This window comes from Mastomys coucha, unplaced genomic scaffold, assembly GCF_008632895.1.
Source record: "Mastomys coucha isolate ucsf_1 unplaced genomic scaffold, UCSF_Mcou_1 pScaffold16, whole genome shotgun sequence".
In the NCBI taxonomy this organism is placed as follows: Eukaryota; Metazoa; Chordata; class Mammalia; order Rodentia; family Muridae; genus Mastomys; species Mastomys coucha.
This window is the reverse complement of record NW_022196898.1, coordinates 64,282,790-64,303,272: the sequence shown is the minus strand read 5'-3', so window position 1 is coordinate 64,303,272 and position 20,483 is coordinate 64,282,790. Positions and strand designations below refer to the sequence as shown.

Sequence of the window (20,483 nt, the reverse complement as noted above, 5' to 3'; positions counted from 1 at the left end):
AAAAAAAAAAAAAAAAAAAAAAAAAAAAAAAAAAAAAAAAAATCCATGACAGACTTAGAACTAGAAAATCAGTTAGTTTTATGTTCTTTTTTGTAACTCATGTTCATTGCCTGTATTAATTAAAACTTTTACAAAGAAATTCTATGTCAACTTTTACAAAGAATTTCTTGTGTGTAGTTATGAATGTTACTCACAAAAATGTGGTCATAGCAATAGGAAATTGAGGATACAGTGGAATATTACAGGCAAGCATTTTATAAATGCTTGAATGGATCACCAATCTAATAATTCAAATTCTGTAATTTAAATATTATTATAGTGTTTAACGGTTGGTAAATTATTTTAAAAAATATTTTCATGCCTATCTGCTTATATATATGTTTTATAGTCATATAGTATTATGGGTTTTTTGTTTATTTGGTTGGTTTGTTTTTTGTTTTTTTGAGACAGGGTTTCGCTATATAGCCCTGGCTGTCCTGGAACTCACTCTGTAGACCAGGCTGGCCTTAAACGCAGAAATCTGCCTGCCTCTGCCTCCCAAGTGCTGGGATTAAAGGCATGCACCACCACTGCCAGGCTAGTATTATGTGAAATTTGTAAAATTTATATATAAATCAAGTGATTTGTTTTTTTTTTTTCCTGAGGCATGGTTTCTCTGGGAAGTCCTGGCTGACCTGGAATTGCTTGGTAGACCAGGTTGGCTTCAAACTCAGAGATCCAATTGCCTGTCTTCCTAGTGCTGGGATTAAAGGTTTGTACCACCACCATCCAACTCAAGTGAAATATTTTTTAAGGTATTCACCAAAAAGAGCTAAGCTGTGCTGAGTGGTACAGGCAGGCCTGTGGTCCCAGTTCTTGGGAGGCCGAGGCAACAGGAGCAAGAGCTCTGGTCCAGTTTGTGCTACAAGTTGAGTCTCAGGTTACTCTCCATTGCACTGCAGGGCCCTGCCAATTGGAGCAGGGGAAGGAAACAGGATCGTTAACACAAAAGCTGCCACATGACCTATGCCTTACTTTCTTTTAGGTTTCTTTGGGAGTATATTTGGATTAATGGGTGTATATGTTTATGATGGAGAATTGGTATCAAAGAATGGATTTTTTCAGGGATATAATCAACTGACGTGGATAGTTGTTGTTCTGCAGGTAAAGCACATAAGTCTCTTATTTAATACTACTGAATATTACTTCAATACAGAGAATTAAAATGGGCACTGGTGTGTTGGTATTTAAGGGGTACAGACTGATAGATAGGTAGATAGATAGATAGGTAGATAGATAGATAGATAGATAGATAGATAGATAGATAGATATGGGCATGCATGCTGGCAAAATATCCATATACATATAATAAATAAATGAATAGATTAATTAATAATAGTAATTTTAAAAAAGAGTTAAATAGTGAAACTGGGCTGTGGTGGCACACACCTTTAATCCCAGCACTCTGGAGGCCGAGGCAGGAGGATTTCTGCATGTTTGAAGGCAGCTGGTTTACATAGCGAGCTGCAGGATATCCAGGGCTATATATAGAGACCCTGTCTCAAAAATAATATTTAATAGTTAAAACTAAGGATAAAGTAACTTGATTTTTCTGCTGCAACTATCATGGCATAGAAAAGCCGTGGTCAGCCCTTTAAAGATGGGAGGGGCCTTTTGAGATAATTATACAAGTTTTTAAGCTTTATTTTATACTTACATATTAGAATGTTTTTGTCAAATTTCTTCAGTGTGAATGTGGTTTTAATTGTACAAGAGATGACTGATTTCACTTCTGAAAATACATCCTTGATATTCTGGAAAATATAAAAATGAAGAAATCATTTTCTTTAAAGCATACTTTGCTAGAGTTATTTGAAGTCAGGGCTCGAGGACCCAGCAAGTAGAAAAGTGTCAAAGGATAGTGGTGCTTTTAAAGTAGGATGCGGGTTTCCATTTTATAAAAGGAGGAGAAGACACAAAGGAGAAGTCAGAGAGAATTTAAAGTGGAAGTATGGTATACATAGAGAACTTTATATGATATATTTTACCTACTTACAGGGAAGTTCTCCTTTAAGAGAGGATAAAAACAGTTTTGATTGTCTTGCTTTAGAACGGATCTCTCTACATAGCTCGTTCTGGAGCTCAATATGTATATCAGGCTGGCCTCTGCCTAGTGACTGCTGGAATTAAAGGCTTATGCCACCATGCAACATTTTTTTTTTAATTGGTATAACTGGTATGAAGAATCCAACAGGGAATAAATAGATGAATAACAGTATTTCCCTGAAATACTGATTCAAGCATAATTTACAGAAGGGCAATGTGATAATTCATGACTTTCTTTTTTTTTCTTTTTTTTTTCTTTTTTTTTTTCTTTTTTTGGTTTTTTTGAGACAGGGTTTCTCTGTGTAGCCCTGGCTGTCCTGGAACTCACTCTGTAGCCCAGGCTGGCCTCGAACTCAGAAATCTGCCTGCCTCTGCCTCCTAAGTGCTGGGATCAAAGGCATGCGCCACCACTGCCTGGCTAATTCATGACTTTTTTAAAATTAAACTACCGTTATTATAGAAGGCAGTTAGACCTTTAATCCCAGCACTTGGGAGGCAGAGGCAGGTGGATTTCTGAGTTTGAGGCCAGGTCTACAGAGTGAGTAACAGGACAGCCAGGGCTACACAGAGAAACCCTGTCTCGAAAAAAAACAAAAAAACAAAAAAACAACAACCAAAAAAAAGACGGCAGTTAGAGTAGGTACTCTTGGTTTGGTTTGGAAGTAGATATATGGGGTTTGGTAGAAAACAAAGCCAGGTCATACAGATGGTCTTTTATCACTTTGAGATAATTAGGGTGTGAGATTTTGGAATATTTGCATATACATAATGAGATAATCTTGTGACTGTGACTGAAGTCTAAACAAAATTTTGTTTTATGTATGAGCATACACATAGCCTGGAAGTAAGATAATACAGTTTAAAATCCACCTGCATTGTATGACTGATCCATCAAATGTAGCAGGTGTAGACTTTCCATCTGGGCATCAAAGAAGTATAGGGTTTTGGAGCATTTTGGATTTTTGTATAATAAGTAAAGTCTTTGTGTGTGTGTGTGTGTGTGTGTGTATTGTCTGGATTGAACCCAGTGCCCTCATACCTACTATGCAAGTCATTTACAACTGAGCTACCCATCATTCATTAAGGTTTTTTTTTGTTTGTTCGTTTGTTTGGCTTTTTACTTACTTAATTTTATGCATATGTGTGTGTGCCTGAGTGTATGCATGAACATGCAATGCCTGCAGAGATCAGAAGAAACATGAGAACCCTTGGAACTGGAGTTACAGATGGTTGTGAGCTGCCTAACATGGGTGCTGGGAACTAAACCCAGGTCTTCTGCAAGAGCAGCAAGCACCCTTAACCACTGAGCGATCTCTGCAGCTTCCCCCATCTCCTTTTTGTAAGTAGCCACAATCTAGAATTTGAGAATGATTTGGTAGAAGGTTCTTTATATGCTGTGAGGATAGCTCAGAGAACTTAGCTACCATGTAATAGGTTTGGGGTTTAATCTCTAGCACTGCAAAAAAAAAAAAAAAAAAAAAAAAAAAAAAATCACTCCCAAACCAAACCAAACAGTACATCCTGATAGCCATAATAGAATGTAGGGCAGAAATTGAAGAGTAAGGCTAAGTGAGAAGAAAGGAGGTAAAAAAAAGCTTAAACCTCATATTTATTTGTTTCTTCAACTGTCCAAACAAGTGCTGTTTAATTATTGAATTTGATGAAAATAGACAATTTATAATTTGATCAAATTCTACTACAGCGAACATTAGACTGCTTTGATGGTTATATTGAGGGCTATGAAACAAAACTGGAAGTCTGTTGTTTTTAATGAATCATTTGCTGGGATATAATTATATTTCTAGAACAGAAGCCTTAAATCTTCCCTGAGAAATGAAATTGTTTTGAAAAGGAGTTTTATGTTCATTTAAAAAATATCCTCTTGAAATTTTGACAGGCACTTGGAGGCCTTGTAATAGCTGCTGTCATCAAGTATGCAGATAACATTTTAAAAGGATTTGCAACCTCCTTATCCATAATATTGTCAACAATCATATCTTATTTTTGGTTGCAAGATTTTGTGCCAACCAGGTAAAATACTTCTTTCTATTTATCTTTTTTTCTTTCCATTCTAATTCTTTCTTACATGTCTTACTTTGTTGTTAATATTACCATGATTCCATTTAGGTTTGCTTATTCACTTTCCAAAAGTTCATTAAGTTGCCACTCTGTATCAGCAATAACTCTGCTGGATTCTAGAAAAAAGAAACCTATGAATGAGGCGGGTGTGTTCAAGAAGGTCATAGTGACTAGAAAACCAGACACAAGATGAATAATACCATGGTCCGCATGTGAATGGCAATATATATACAGGTCATTAAAGAGGGGGCTCGGATCATTGAAATAATCATAGTATGAATAGGGCTTCTGTTTATAATGAGTGAAGAGTACATAGCTGAGCAGGGTAACAAATATACAAATAATGTATTAATCACAGTGTGATGAGCATTAGAGTAACTCACTGTAAGGGAGTGAGTCTTACACGGTAGTCCTGAATCATTATCAGTAAATACTTATTGATAGAAAGGGAATTGTAGTTGAGGGACTAGGATATACTATGATTCCAGTGTCAGGAAAAAGTACATGAAGTCAAGTGGCTAATTTATAGAATGGGGGGGGGGATGTGAAGGGCGATGCTGGATGGAGCACACTGGCATATGCCTTATTCATGAAGTCCAGGTGGAGCTGCATATGTTTGAGTCCAGCTTGGGCTACATAGTAAAGCTGTGTAACAAATAAAGCAAAGCAAATGAAAAGCCTGTGCCACGGGAAGGTAAAGACCAGTGATTCCTGTCCTTGAAGATTTTTTGTTTTTAAGTTGAAGATAATGACTTTGAAGCATTAATAGAAATCTTAAAGCCAAAACTTATCTATGACTCTAGCTGTATTAAAACTGTATATAACAAGTTATAATTGGTAGTTTGGTTTATATCCAGTTTCTATGAAGTATATTGTATTTCTACAATACAATAGAATCAAGAGGAAAGCATGTGACATCATGTCCTTTTCTTAAACATCCTGTAAACATTGGTCCTGAGTTTAATGATTGCTTTGGATTTTGAACTAAATTCACCTAAGTTTAGCATAAAATAATGAACTTTTCCTTTTATGTTTTTAACATTTTGAACCTTTTATGGACTGAATCCCATACAGAATGTGCATTTCGGTGAAGTGTAGGCTCAGAGCTGGGGTCTGCACTGGACCCTACCTCCTATTTGGGACTTTGGAGCAAGTTTTTAAAGCCCTGTAAAGCCTTTCCTGAAGGTACAAGATTCAGCTAATCCTTATACTGCTTCAAGTCATTCAAAAAGAAAATGAAGTTTACATGTAAAGTACCTAGCTGAACACCTAGATTGTAAGAAGTACTTAACATTTATTACTATGTTTCTGGAATATTTCTTTCCCAAATTACACTTGTTTTTATAGTACAGATATACTGTACACAGATACAGTATAGTAAAGAATTTAATTTGCTTTTAATCTGACTTTCTCCTTTTCTTTTTCTTCATCCTATTCAGTGTCTTTTTCCTTGGAGCCATCCTGGTAATAGCAGCTACTTTCTTGTATGGTTATGATCCCAAACCTGCAGGAAACCCCACTAAAGCATAGTCGCGCCCTGTCCTTAACTGGAGTCTCACAATGGTGCCCTGGCGACCTCAGCATTAATCTTGCACAGAAGACTTCTAAAGATTCTATGAAGAAATCATCATGCTAAATCTGATTATTCTGTTCAAATGGTTTGAAAATGAGTGGCCTTCAGGATGAAGTGTGTACATCATCTGCAACCCATGCTTGGAAGTATGTCCAGGAAGTAGGGTTAGAGGGGATACTGGGAGGAGGCCTTACCTCTGAGCTCGCAATGACTTCAGCCTATAGTTGCTGCAAAACTGTCCAGTGCAGCTTTCGCAAGAGCACACACATGCAAATAAAGACCAAGGTTTGCAAGGTAGATCTGCCTACACTTACCACATGTTCTTACCATTACTCTTTCTGTACAGATGTATCAAGTTACATGAACTATGTAAATGGAAATTTATAATTGCCTATCAAGCTGTGAACAAGCAAATATAATTTAAAAGCATTTTCATGTATCTGGGATTTTTATATTTATATAAAAGATTACTAAGGAAAGAATTGCTAAACTTTGTTTAATTCCATAATATTTGATGAAGAAATAATCTGGGTTTGAATCATATTTAAATTTAGTGTAGAAAGAGTCTCTCTCTCTCTCTCTCTCTCTCTCTCTCTCTCTCTATGTCTGACATTTACTGCTTTGAGGAGGCTGAATGCAGTTTGGCTCTGCCTGTGCTAGAGTAGCAGTGACCAGCATGTGGAGTTTACCCATCATTTTCCAATTCTGTCTCATTTCTCATTATTCTCATCATTACCTTCAATTGAATTTGTGTGTGTTGTCATTAAAAATTTTAAATGAATTTAAAGGGATTAAGTACTCATTTAATAATTGAAAATAAAATAATGATTACTGTCCAGTCTCCATTTTGAGAAATCTAAACTCTGAAACATATATTGAATGTAGTTTTGAAATGGAGAATTTTCTTGTTAATCTGCAGTAGGAGTTTCTTTTAATCAGCAACTGTTGACAGAAACAACAGTCAAAAGAGTGTTGGTTCTCTCAGTGGACCATGAGCAAACTGATTTTCTTGCAGACATTCCCTACAGCCATAGTGTTACTTTCCTTTTTCTTTTTCTTAAAGCATATTGTAACTTTTTCTTTTCTTAAGGCAAATTTTTGTTATGTAGACCCAGCTGACCTTGAACGCACAAATATCTATTTGGCCGCCTCTGCCTGCCTAGTGATGGGATTAAAGGTATGAGCCACTCTGCCCACCTCACTACATTGTTTTAAGGGAGTTGCATTATATTTTAAGTTCTAAGACTATTTAGAAGTTTTTATGTCCTAAAGCCCACTCTCCCCATCTGATTATGTGTCTGGAAGATGTGACTGCCTTCCGGGTTTCCTTTCTGGTGTTCCCATGAGAGCTTCTGGAAAGGAGCAACCATTTGCTTTAAAATAGTAGATTTTCTTTCTTTTTAACACTGGAATTGAGGAACAAATTATGAGTTATTTAGTAATAGATTCAAAGGAGAGAGAATATGTTAGGAATAGTAAAATAAACTGGGAGGCAAAAAATGCATTCTATATTTGGAATATAAGTTATTTAATTATTGCCCATATACAGAATTACCTATTGAATATAAGATCTATTTTATTCTTTCATTTATATTGTATATATTTTAAAAATTTGTTCTAATACAAACTTGTAAAAAGGTAATTATTTTTTATGTAGTTCTAATAGATTTTGTTAAATGGAGTTTGACTCAAAAGCACTATTGTTAAGATCTGTAAGGTTCCCTTGGCAACCTTGGATTGGCTATTTGATCTTGCTAGAGCAAATGTACTTTCAACAGTGAACAGGGCTAACTAATTCCATTCAGAGTTTCAAAGTACTTAAAATGCCAGGCAGTGGTGGTGCACACCTTTGATCCCAGCACTTGGGAGGCAGAGGCAGGCAGATTTCTGAGTTCAAGGCCAGCCTGGTCTACAGAGTGAGTTCCAGGACAGCCAGGAGCTACATAGAGAAACCCTGTCTTGAAAAAACAAAAAAAGAAAAAAGAAAGAGATTGAATAACTTCTGTTTTGAGCATGGTGTGAGGCCACCACAGCATTCAAGCTTATGTCTAGGACCTATGACTAAGTACAACCCAGATCTTGCAAATATACAAAATTCAAGAGGACAGATCCATGTTCTGGTCATATTAAAGCATTGTGTGAGCAAGTGTGTTAATACAGTGTGGATTCAAAATTAATGGTTACTTAGATCTAGTCTACCCTGTCTTAACCCTTCAAAAATATATACAAAGAAGCAACTGGATAGTAAAGTTGTTAGAGTTGTAGTACATTTTAGGTGTCTGAAAAATCTTTTATGCATCATTTATATTTTTCTTTTCTAGTCAGTTAAAAAGTAATTGGGCTGAATGTATAGTCTAAAAATGTATAAGGAAATAATAACATTTGGGGGAAAATGGGCTTGTAACCTAGATTGTCATATATATTGATGCTGAAATTTTGCCTAATGTGGTTTGTGTTTTGATGACATTCAAAGGTGTTATTGTACCATGCTTTTATAATAACTCTTTGATTATTTAAATTTTATGCTTTTAAAGGTGTCCTTGTTATTTCTCAGCTACTTTTACTGAGAGAGCGTGTGAATTCATGGCGAAGAGCGCCAGCTGAGAGCTGTGTTAAAGTTCGGCACAACACTGGGAGAAAGCTTGATGTCACAGGCAGGCCCTCAGTGCAGCAACAGCAGCTCTTTCCTGAATGGTTCTCAACACAGAAAGTAGACATTCAGAACTGAAATGTTTGTATCAATTTCTGTGGAATAACACAGAATTTCATATGAAGAAAAGGCAGCTTGATAGTAAACCAGAGTCTAGTAAGAAATTCTGAAAGGGCATTAATCGATATTCTACTCTGAATCCTAAAATATAATTCTATTCTTACAAATCAAGTTATTAGACATTAAAAATATCATTATACTGTCATTCAATGAAGTGTTTTTGTTTTGTTGTCTTTTTGAGGCAGCATCTTAACTATGCCACCCTGGCTGCCTGGGACTAACTGGCTGGCCTGGAACTCACAGAGATCTGCCTGCCTCTGCCTTCAGAGTGCTAGAATTAAAGGTGTGCACCACCACCCCCATTTGAGTTATGTTTTATTTAGTTTTTAAAGAAAGGCTTTAGTATCACTCACTCTATTTAAACATTCATTGTAGAATATTTGATTACTATAGATATATTTTTACCTGAGATTTATAAAAAGTAGTTATGTTATACTGAAAGTCATCTCAAGGACCTCCACGATATTTAAAGAAGTTGTAGGGCCAAAGAAAATGTACCTTTATCACAATCTGGTCCTATGTGCCTTGCTTTACCAAATAAATACCTGACTTTTATGGAGAATATACTGTAATTTACAACTGTAGACACATACTTGAAAGTGGGATTTTTTTTTTCAAGAATAACTGTAATTCTAACTTTTGGCTGTTTCAACATTTTCCCTTTAAATCTACTGTTTAACAACCTGATACTGAGTATCCTATGAAAGCATCTAAAACAACAGCACTTGCTTAAGTGAGTTGTGATCCCTGCACCGTGATTCAGGTTTGAGACATTAACAGTTGGATATAATTGTTTGTTGTTTCTTTTCTTGTAAGACAAAATTTGTTGTGATTTAAAACAATATTTTTAAATGATTTTGACCCTAAATTGATATATGTCTGTATTTCATTTATATAAAGTTATTTTTTGAGGTTTGGGAATGTGATTTGTATGTTTAAATTTTCATGGGTACATAATTCAAAGGAGTGTATAAGCTGTCTTTTATTAAGTGGATTTTTAGATGATAAATTTCTCATGCCATTTTTTGGTACCGTTATTATTTATATTTAATAAATAAGGGGAATAGATTATTTTCATAAATAACTACATATATTTTTCTATATTTCCATTTTCCCTTTTTACCCGGGTCTAATTTAATCTGAAGATTGGTTTCTTATTTTTATATTTCAGGAATGAGTTGCTTATCTTTCATCTCTTGGAGACTTTTTATCACAAGTACTTTTGCTTGTTTTAGCCAGAAACTAGCTTTTATTTCAAGTGGTTAGAACTTCTCTGCCTATATAGTGATCACGGCCCAAAAATATTTTGTTTGAAATAAAATGCTTCTTTGCTGCCGGCAGGTTCAGTTCTTACTCAGGATCTTTCCTTCACTGCCTGAGCAGGATTGCTTCTGCCATGACACCCATGCAGCATCAGGCCAAAGTGGCATAGCAGCACACACATGTATTCCCACTTCTATTCCCATCTAGCCACACATGGAATGCTCTAAGGGTCCAGGAATGTTAAAATCTCAGCGTTTTAAAAACAAAGGTTTGTTTGTTTGTTTGTTTGTTTGTTTGTATGTTTGTCGAGTTCTCATGAAAAGGACTGAGTGAAATTTTTCGCTATTTTTTTTATGTTAGCATACTTCTTTTGAGACTAGAGAAGTAGCTCAATGGTTCACAGTATATATTGCTCTCTTAGAGAACCCACATTTTATTTCCAGCAACCTCAGTAGGCAACTTACAGTTATCTGTAACTCCAGCTCCATGGGATCTGAGGCCTCTATTCTCTACCAGCCCTTGTATTTTATGTGCACATACCCACATGCTGACACATACCTCCACGTAAATTACAATAACAAAAGCCAGGCGTGGTGACATATGCCTTTATTGTAGGACTTGAGAGGCAGAGGGTACATCTGTATGAGTTTGAGGCTGGCCTGATCTATATTATAAGATCCTATCTCAAATTAAACAAACAAAGAAAGAAACTATAAAGGAATAAATAAAAGTTTGCCAAGCATGGTGCCACACACCTTTAATCCTAGCACTTGGGAGGTTCAGGCAGATCTTCTGAGACTGAGCCCGTGCTGCTGGTGTGCATTGGGAGTTGCAGCATAATCAGGGCTACGTGGTGAGATCCTGTCTTAAAAAAAATAATGAGAAATCTTTTTTTTTTTTTTTTAAAAGACCTCTCTTGCTAGGAGCACATACAAGCCACATGAGCTAGTATAGCCTTGTACTCCAGGTGCTCCTGAGGCAAGGGGGTTACTTGAAGCAAGTCTTAGGGGAAGCCTGCATTTCACAGCGGGACCCTGTCTCATCTCCCTCCCCCTTTCTTTCTCCTTTTACCTTTTTCTTTTTTCTCTTCCCCTCTTTCTTTCCTTTTTTACTTTCTTCTTAATTTTATCTCTGAGAATTTTGTTTTTCACTTATTTTATGTTCTCTCCATTTTCCTTATCAGTTACATTGGATTTTGTATTAAATATTTTGGTTTCACATAACATTTGCCACTTCAGTAGCTTTCATCATGCTGTGATGGACTGTGCCAGTGTAGCTGTGAAAATGTCATGTCTCTGTGAACTCACAAAGATGATATTGTTAAAGAACTCCTTCTGTTGATTTTAGTTTTGAGACAGTGTCTAACCATCTAGCTTAGGTTGTCTTAAAGCTTATTATGTAGCTAAGGCTGATTTCAAACATTTCCTATTCCTGTAGTCTCTTGGGTATTGGGCTTTTCCCATACCATCTGGTAGAATAGTTAAAATAATTTTTTAAATTACATTTTTATTGTATGGGTATTTTGCCTTGTAGATCTGTGCAGTCCTTTCATACCTGGTGCCCAAGGAGATCAAAAGAAGATATTGGACCCTGTGGTACTGAAGTTACAGATAGTTGTGAGCTGTAATGTGGGTTCTTGGAATTGAACCCCAGTCCTTTGGAAGAACATATACTGCTCTTAACTGCTGAGCCATTTTTCCAGCTTCTTTAAACTACATTTAAAAACGTTTAGGGGCTGGAAAGTGACAGCATACACTTTTTTTTAATTTTAAATTTTTTTCCTTATTCACTTTACATCCTGCTCACTGTCCCCCCTACTCCTACAATCCGTCCCCCCTCCCCTGTCTGGCTACCCTTTTGATCCCCGGATTCAGGAGGCAGAGGCAGGATGGTCTTTGTGAGTTTCAGACCAGCCAGTCGTACATGGTGTGACCCTGTCTCAGAAAAAAAAATGGGATTCAGGTCTTCTCTGCATGGTTATTAGTGTAACAAAAATAGGCTCAATAGTTTTTATTCGTATCCAGTTTTATAAATTTAAGCTTTTATTGCTAAATTCGCCAATTTTTTTTACCAGATTCAAAACTTAAAAACTATGCGAGTGAAAAATTATAGTTCACATAGAAGTCTGCTTAGTTCCCATGTCTGTCCCACTCCATCGGCAAGTGCCTTCGGTGGGGAGTAATTTCCACCAGGTTATAGCTCCGTTTCTTTCTGCAAGGCAAACATATGTGCCACTATATTTACAGTGCTGCTTTTCCTACACGATCGGGCTCTCCGATCTGTAAGGCTTTTTCTGAGCTCTGTATATTCATGGTGATCATCTCTGCACTTTGCTTTGGGGATCACTAACTTGTTTAAATGACTTTCGTGCTTTGGCTCTCACCTACTTGTCCATGTGCCTAAATTCAGTGACTACTGTCATTCTTGTTCTACCGTCAGATCTTTGTAGTAGTGTTACTTCTGTTTAATGGGAACATACACACTTTTTTAACCCTAGTCTAAAAAAGCTGGTGAGCACTATTGTAGGTATTCAGATAGCTTGAATAACTGACAATAACCATATCTTAAAAGTAACTTTGATGTAGTTGAAGTAAGATTTTTAGAGGTCATAAAAAGTTGGAGTAACTAACTTTTTCCAGTCTGGCTCTCATGTAGCCCATAGCTAACCTTGAACTTTCTGTAGAGACTGACCTTGAACTCCTAGTCACTCTGTCTCTACATCACAAATACCAGGACCACACTTTCTGTAGAAGCTGGCCTTGAACTCCTGGTCACTCTGTCTCTACATCAAAAATACCAGGACCACACCTTCTGTAGAAGCTGGCCTTGAACTCCTGGTCACTCTGTCTCTGCATCACAAATGCCAGGACCACACCTTCTGTAGAAGCTGGCCTTAAACTCCTGGTCAGTCAGTCTCTACATCACAAATGCCAGGACCACACCTTCTGTAGAAGCTGGCCTAAAACTCCTGGTCACTCAGTCTCTACATCACAAATGCCAGGACCACACCTTCTGTAGAAGCTGGCCTTGAACTCCTGGTCACTCAGTCTCTACATCACAAATGCCAGGACCACAGGTGTGCACCACGACACCTGCCTTAAAACAACCTTCTTAATCTTCTATACCTATCCAAAATAAGTTCTCGGGATTTAGTTATGAAGTCTCTCCCACTCCCAACAGCTTCAAGTTGGACTTCAAGGAAGTTTCTATATGAGAATTTTATTTTTAAAGTAAGTATGATGAAAAAAATCTTACTACCCAAGATGCTTTTCTTCTCCTATCCATGAAAACTGGTTTATTTTTCATTTCTTGTCAGCATGGAAGTAGAAGGAACAGAACATCCAACCAGGTTTATTTTTAACATTTTATTTTGAAATTTACAGAAAAGCTACAGTAACTCACATGTGTGCCCTGTACTTTCTCTTTTACCTTGTCTTAACAGTTACTTATGCCATGTAATAGCCCAGTGTTTGGTGGCCTGAAGAATCCACTCCCACCCATTTTTAAGACAGGTTCTCATATCCCACCCAAGCTGCTCTCAGATTTGTCCTTGAATTCCTGATTCTCCTTCATGCCAGGATCTAGGCATCTACTTCCAGGCTGGGTTCACTGATTGTTGGGGATAGAATCCACAGCCCTGGGCTTATAGGACAAGCACTCCAAAAGAACCAACTACAACCCCATCCCAGTAATGTGGCTAAGCTGGGTATTCCTAGCTGAAGGTCTCATAAAGTCCGCAGTCAGCTCAAGGCTTGACCAGGCACAGAGGATCTGTTTCCAAGATAATCCACAAAGCTTTGTAGGAGGTTTCAGCTCAACAGCAGCACCTCTCCAGTTCCTCTGGTATTATGGCATAACAATCAACAGCCTCTGACTGGAGTGAATGAAGAGCCTAGCAAAAACATGCCGTGCCTTTTATGACTCTGAAGTCAGTGCTGTCACTTCTGTTTTGCCCTGTTAAAACAAGGGCATCACTAACCAGGCCACAGCCAGGAGATGGAGCCCAATCCTCTTTTCCCAGGAAGGAATATCATTGAGTTTGTGAACATTATCATACTTAGAACTACCACGTCTAGGATCACTGTTGGCACATTTTGGTTTTCCAGTTTCCCTTCATCGAACAGTTTGATGGTGGAAAGTATGTGTTGTGCTCATTCACTACCTAGCACTGGAGGTATATTTAAGAAAAAGGTTTTCAACAGTTACCAAAATGAAGACTTTGCCAGGCATGGTGGCACATGACTTTGATCATAATATGGGAGGTAGTCAGGGAGATCTCTGTTTGAGGCTAGCCTGGTCTACATAATGAGTTTCTGCCTCAAATATCAGTACTGTTAATGCTTCGGATTTCATATTCCACCTGTGTCTGTTCTACCAGTCTTCTAGTCCTACTGATTTTTAAAAGCCTATAAAGTATGACATGTAGTTTAGACTAGGAGAGAATGTACTGGAACTAGGGGTTATATAAGCCAGCTGAGCATCAGATCAACAGCTAAAACACCTTTACGTGGTACCTACCATCCCTGGAAAACTTTACCGTTCCCTTCAATTCTGTTTTGGTGGGAATACGTTTGATGCGGATGCTATTAGCTTGGGACGCCCGAGCCACTGAGAAACGATTTGTCAGAACTGAGTAGGTAAAAACTTTTTGGAACTTGAGTCCCTTCATCTGTGAAGGAGAACCTGTCAACATAGTCACCGCTCAGCACCTTAGAAGGGAAAAGCTAGCCAGCCAAAGCACCTGGCTCCACCCGATCCCTCGGCACCTCCCAGTCCTCCGCTAATGCAGGGCTGGAGAGGCGTGGCCGCATCGTGGGGGCGTGGCTGCGTCACGGGGGCGGGGCGGACGACTCAGCCGATCGCACGATGTGACGCGCCGCCGGAGGCAGGCCGGGCCCTCAAGATGGCGGCGTGCGCCCTGAGTGGCTCGGCCCGGCAGTAGTGGCGGGACCGCACTCGCCGCTGGGGCCGCCCGCCCCTTGAGTGGCTGCTGCAGCGCCGGGAGTCGAGGATGGTAAAATGACCCAGGGGAAGAAAAAGAAACGGGCCGCGAACCGCAGTATCATGCTGGCCAAGAAGATCATCATTAAGGACGGAGGCACGGTGAGTGCTGGTTCCGCGCCGCAGGGCGGCCCCGGTGCGGGCCCAGCTCGCTCTTCCCCCCGCTTCCGCCTTCGCTGGGCTGGGAGCGCCCTGCCCTCTCGCGCTGCGGGCGCCGCCGCGGTCTCGGCCTGCGGCCTCCGGGGCCTGGCTCCTCTGAAAGCTGCTGGTACCTCCGGCCCGCCACTGCGTCTCCGGAGCCTGCGGCCTCGGCCCACGTGCGCCCGCCCGGCCTCGGGGAGGAGGCGTCGGACCCTCCGCAGCCTCGCCAGGCCCAGCGCGGCGCGCGGGGAGGCTGGGCAGCCTTGCGCTCCGTATGCTGTGGCGGGTGGCCGCCGCCGCGGCCCGCTGGGCCAGGGTACGTGCGTTGCCCGGTCGCGGTCGCCGGCAGCCAGAGCAGCGGCTCTGAGCTGTTCGGCTACCCTGTCGGGGAGTGAGCTGGTCCCCTGTCCCGGCGTCGGAAGCCTGACCTTACCTGGGGCCTTCATAATCTCCTCTAGAGAAATCATCACCTTGTGCCTCAAAATAACAGTCTTTAGAATTGGTCATGGCGTGAGGATCGGAGACAGATTCTGGCCGGCCGACTGAGGCTAAAAATGTGCCTTTTAGACAGTCGTTATTCGCAGAAAACTTTATGCACCGTGCACTGGGCTACCAGACGTCGATAGAGGATTTGTCATTGGAAAACAAACCTACACTTTTTGTTGTGCTGTGCGTTGTAGTACACGCTGATCTTCGCTGAATCCTTTTGGTATCACGTTCCGAAATAGAACGGAAAAGTAAGCTGTGTCTCTGCGTGAAGTTGCAGACATTGTTTCTTTCCATTTGTTTGTAGTTTAATGGAGCCTTGATCAATGCTAGCAAAGCACTAAATATGTAAGTAGGCCACCACGGAGGATTTGCTGAAATCAGTTTGAAATAAATGACAACTTTCTTTTGACATTTGAGAACATGGCCTAGTCCAACTGCCAACATTTAGAAAGCTTGGGACATATGGAACGATTTCAGAATATGTTCAGTTAACTGTCAGATTTATTAGTTGTCATAGCTTTGACTTTTATTGAAAAAAGAGAGTTCAGTGTTTTCCAGATCCTTTTTACTGTACTTGATCAAAGTATTACTTTGATGAATTCTCATTAGCTGTCTCGACCAAGTTAGTAGGAACTGTATTGGGAGGAAAGATTATCGACGTTGTTAGGTAGAGAAAGATAAAATTTTTAACAAAGCATATTTTATAAAACCAGGTGATATTTAAGACCAATCTTCTTTGCAAAAGACAAGAATCAAACTAATTAAGAAGTAGACCTTTTATAATGTTTGGATTTTTGTTTGGTTTGCTCTGTAAAATATTTTTTTTAATGAGATAGTGGGGATCAAACTTAGAGCCTTTGTCAGTTTACAGAAGATTCGTTCCAAATTCGGACTCTGAGAAGAGATATGTGGTTTTGTTGTTGGTTTTTGGTTTTGTGTTTGAGAAAAGATCTCAGGTAGTTCAGAATGACTTCAAACTTATGCTCCTCCTATTTCTGCTTTCCAAGTGTTGGGGTTATAAGTGTGTGCTGCCATGCCTGCAGAGAAGAGGTCTTGTCTGTTTAAGTCTTTTTGCTGTTTATAAAGATAAAGCAAATTTGTAGCTTGCTTTAGTACACAAAGCTTTAGTACACAAAATACTATTTTTTACTAGTAAAAATGTCTTGATGGAACACTAGATCAGTGAAACCTTTTCTTGAAAGCCAAGGTCTTAACAACGTTGACCTTTCCCAACTTACCATGCCTCATTTTCCTTTTCATTCATTCATTCTTTCTTTCTTTAAAAAAACAAAAACAAAAAAGATTATTTATGAGCCAGATGGTAATCCCAACACTCAGGAGGCAGAGGCAGGTAGATTTCTGAGTTCAAGGCCAGCCTGGTCTACAGAGTGAATTTAATTCAGCCAAGACTACACGGAGAAACCCTGTTCAAAAACAAAACAAAGATGTGTATACACATGCCCGATGGGACAGACACACACACATTTTTGCCTAAATGTATGTATGTGTTCAGTGTGATTGCCTGGTGCCTGAGGAAGAGGGGATCACATCTTCTGGAACTTGAGTTACAGATGGTCATGAGCTGCAATGTGAGAACTAGAACTCTGAGCAGCAAGTGCTCACTCATAATGGCTGAACCACCTCTCCAGTCTCCGTTGCCTCAAACCTTTAATCTCATCACTTGGGAGGCAGAGGCAAGTGGATTTCTGAGTTCGAGGCCAGCCTGGTCTACAGAGTGAGTTCCAGGACAGCTAGGGGTATACAGAGAAACCCTGTTTCAACCCACCCCCTAATCCCACCCCCTACTCCCACCCCAGAAAAGAACACTGGTACTGTATCATTTTTTGTTGTTTTGGTTTTTTTGTTTTGTTTTTGTTTTTTTTTTGTTTGTTTGTTTGTTTTTTCAAGACAGGGTTTCTCTGTGTAGCCCTGGCTGTCCTAGAACTCACTTTGTAGACCAGGCTGGCCTCTCAGAAATCCACTTGCCTCTGCCTCCCAAGTGCTGGGATTAAAGGCATGCGCCACCACCGCCAGGCTGGTACTGTCTCTTTTCATCATTGAATTTCACTGGGCCTCTAGTATGTGGCTGTGTAGATGGATGGATGGCTTTTGTGTGTCTGTGTGTGTGTGTGTTGGGGGGGCTAGGGAGAAAGAGTTTAGTTTTAAGATGACATTGTTTTTATGCCTCTACATATAAATTAGACTTTACATATAAATTAGACTTTACATTACATATAAATTAGGCTACCATTGTGAACATTATTTTTTGTTTTTATTTGACATGTATGGATGCTTTGCCTGCATATATGTCTTACCGTGTGTGCTGGGACTTTGGAGGCAAGAAGAGGGCATCAGATCCCATGGAACTGGAGTTATTATGGTTGGTTGTTAGCTACCATATGGGTCCCAGAAATCCAACTAGGGTCCTGTGAAAGAACTGCTAGCAGGTGATCTTTACCACTGTGCATTTCTCCAGTTGTTGCCACTCCAACCCACCTCCTTTGTTAAGGGAAAAATTGACTGTGGTTTTCTCTTGTGTGTTATGTTGTAGATTGTTGTAGAGCTCTTGTTACTGACATTACAGTTTGAGCATTTAAAGATTATACGGTTGGATTCTGTGACAATCTTTGAACAGTATCTGATACAGTTAGTTGATCAATGAGTAATCTAAGTTTCTTTATTCTTTTTTAGGGTTAGTGTTCTAAGTTTGTTCAACCAATGTTAATATTGTTGAAACCAATACTTGCTAGTGATATGGCAACAATTAGAGTAGATTTATAGTTATCGTTTGAAGAAATGAATGCTTCTGAATGAGTGTGCATAATGTATTTGTGCTTCGTATTGAAACCCTGGCCTCACGCGTGCTAGGCAGGTGCTCTGCCATTAAGTAGTATCCTAATGGTATGCTGCTAGTTCATTTCCCTGAAATTGTATTCAGTCTTCAGTGAGGCCTGGGAAGGCTAATTGTTGCAGCTTTAAGTAGTGTAGTACAAAGGTAAATGAACTAAAGTTATAGGATGGTATGCATGAGAAGGTTTGTTGAGGTTGCTGGTAATAAAAACTCAAGTTTTCACAAATGCTAAGCAAGCACTTTACGGGTGAGCCACCGTCCCCAGTTTGTTTCAGGAGTTTTTAGCCAGAGAAGTTCACTCTGAAGTTGATTGCAACATTTTCTTGTTATATTATTCTGGCAGATTTTATTCTCCCCTTGATTTTTTTTTTAAAGTACTTACCTAAGTTTATTAAGCTAAGAGGAGATATATTTAACATTTATACTATATATATGATATATTTATACAAATGTAACAAGTAAAATAAATCACTATTTTGTTCATGTGGAATACATTTAAGACTATGAAGTTTATTATAACTTTACCTTTCTAAAACTATTCATTGCCTTGTATCCATTACATACAGTGCTGCATTACATAAGGGTATTTTTTTCATTCAGCGTATGATGTGCTTTGACAGTAGCTCCCCATACACCCCACCTTTCCTTTTTTGCCATCTCCCAAGGCTTCTTTGATCCACTAGACAATTTAATTCTACTTTCATGTTATAAATATATCCATGATTTTATGTATCTGTAAAATTAAGGAGTCAGACATGGCAGAAAACAGGGGTTGTCTTCCTGAGACTCACCTAATTCACTTAATGTCTCTAGTTGTACCGATTTTTATGCAAATTATATTGGTTATTTTGTTTAGGGTTTTCAAGAGCAGGTTTCTCAGTGTAGCCCTGGCTGTCCTTTTGGAATGCACTCTGTAGACCAGGCTGGCCTCAAACTCAAAGATCTCCCTGCCTCTGCATCTCAAGTGCTGCGATTAAAGGTGTGCACTACCACCACCTAGCCATATTAGTTGTTCTTTATGGCTGAAAAGAATTGCGTTGTGGATATGTGTGTATGCCTGTGTTATCTGCTCCTCTGTTAAGGAGTAGCTAGGTTCCCATAACTATTGTTGCAGTAAGCAGTGATGTGCAGGTGTCTGTGACTTGGGCTCCTTTGGGTATTATTGCCAAGGAGTGGTAGGTAGACCCCTGTCTTGTAGCAGATACGTTTTTAGTATTTTGAGAAACCTCCTACCGATCGATATCCATAGTGGTTGGGGCACCTCACCCCCACCAGCAGTGCGTCTTCCCTTTTGCTGGCCTCCTAGCTGGCATTTGGTTTTTTCCCCCTTAATGACTGTCTGGTTAAAATGATGGGGTTTCAGTGCTGTGTAAATTTGTTTTTCTCTTGTGAGATGGGACATTTTTTCATGTGTTTGTTGAACATTATCTTCTGACCCCAACTTCACTTTATTTGCCCAGTTATTGATTGGGTTGGTTGATTCACTGCTTACTTTTTTAAATTCTCTGTATAACCTGTCAGCTGCATCATTAGCAAGGATTTTCTCCCATTCTCTAGTAGTGTCCATCCTTACTGTACAGCAGCACCTTAATTTCATGTAATCCCACTTGTCAGCCCTCGACTTTTTTTCCCTTTGCTATTGATACCTTTTAAGAAAATCCTTGCTTGCTCCTTGGGTTCCATGGTTCAGGTCTTTGATCCATTTTGAATTGTTTTTTGTGCAAGGTGAGATCTAGGGATCTAGTTTACTCTTTCCTATTTGGAAATCAACACCATTAGTTAAAGAAGCTCTTCTTCCTCCAGTACATGTTTCTATGCATCTGTCAAATTTAGGTGGCCATAACTGTGTGGGTTTATTTCTTGGTTCTCCTTTCATTTCTGTTTAACTCACTGTGACTGTTTTGTGCCAATATCAGGCTGGTTTTTTTTTCCTATGCCTCTGTCATATAATTTGAGAGCATTGTCATGCCCTAGTATTGGTCTTTCTGCTAAGGATTGCTCTGGATATTTTTTATTTATTTTTTCTTTTATTTTCTAGTTTGAGGACTGGCATTGGAATTTTGATGGGGATTGCATTGAATCTGTAGATAGCTTTTTGTAGGATGGTCATTTTCCAATATGCTTTTAGTCCATGAACATGCCATGTCACTGTTTCTCAGTGTCCTCTCATTGCTTTCTTCAATGTTACCAAGTTTCATCCTAGATTTCTTTTACTTTTTTTTTTTTTTTTT

The 20,483-nt window shown here is 39.2% G+C and overlaps 2 protein-coding genes and 1 long non-coding RNA gene across 8 annotated transcripts in view; 2 read left to right on the top strand and 1 right to left on the bottom strand.

Moving 5' to 3' along the window:
* Slc35a3 (solute carrier family 35 member A3) overlaps nt 1-9,428 on the top strand; it is a 43,398-nt gene extending 33,970 nt beyond the window's left edge. For all 3 annotated transcript variants that reach the window (XM_031375277.1, XM_031375278.1, XM_031375279.1), the window contains 3 exons: nt 1,025-1,143; nt 3,983-4,116; nt 5,604-9,428. In XM_031375277.1, coding sequence (XP_031231137.1) covers nt 1,025-1,143; nt 3,983-4,116; nt 5,604-5,694 — 344 coding nt within the window. In that variant the 3' untranslated portion in view covers nt 5,695-9,428. The remainder of the gene's footprint in view (nt 1-1,024; nt 1,144-3,982; nt 4,117-5,603) is intronic.
* LOC116093689 overlaps nt 1-13,436 on the bottom strand; it is an 18,574-nt gene extending 5,138 nt beyond the window's left edge. Inside the window, exons 1-2 of the long non-coding RNA XR_004119790.1 lie at nt 12,780-13,436; nt 1,697-1,793 (exon numbers count right to left, since the gene is read on the bottom strand). This is a non-coding gene — a long non-coding RNA (uncharacterized LOC116093689). The remainder of the gene's footprint in view (nt 1-1,696; nt 1,794-12,779) is intronic.
* The window catches only part of Mfsd14a (major facilitator superfamily domain containing 14A), a 33,992-nt gene continuing 26,260 nt past the window's right edge, over nt 12,752-20,483 (top strand). The window contains exon 1 of one of the 4 annotated variants that reach the window (XM_031375272.1): nt 12,752-13,000. In XM_031375272.1, the coding sequence (XP_031231132.1) occupies nt 12,926-13,000 (75 nt within the window). In that variant the 5' untranslated portion in view covers nt 12,752-12,925. Of the gene's footprint in view, nt 13,001-14,595; nt 14,874-15,171; nt 15,229-15,300; nt 15,650-20,483 lie in introns of those variants that run through there. The other 3 variants (XM_031375271.1, XM_031375273.1, XM_031375274.1) reach the window with 3 other exon arrangements.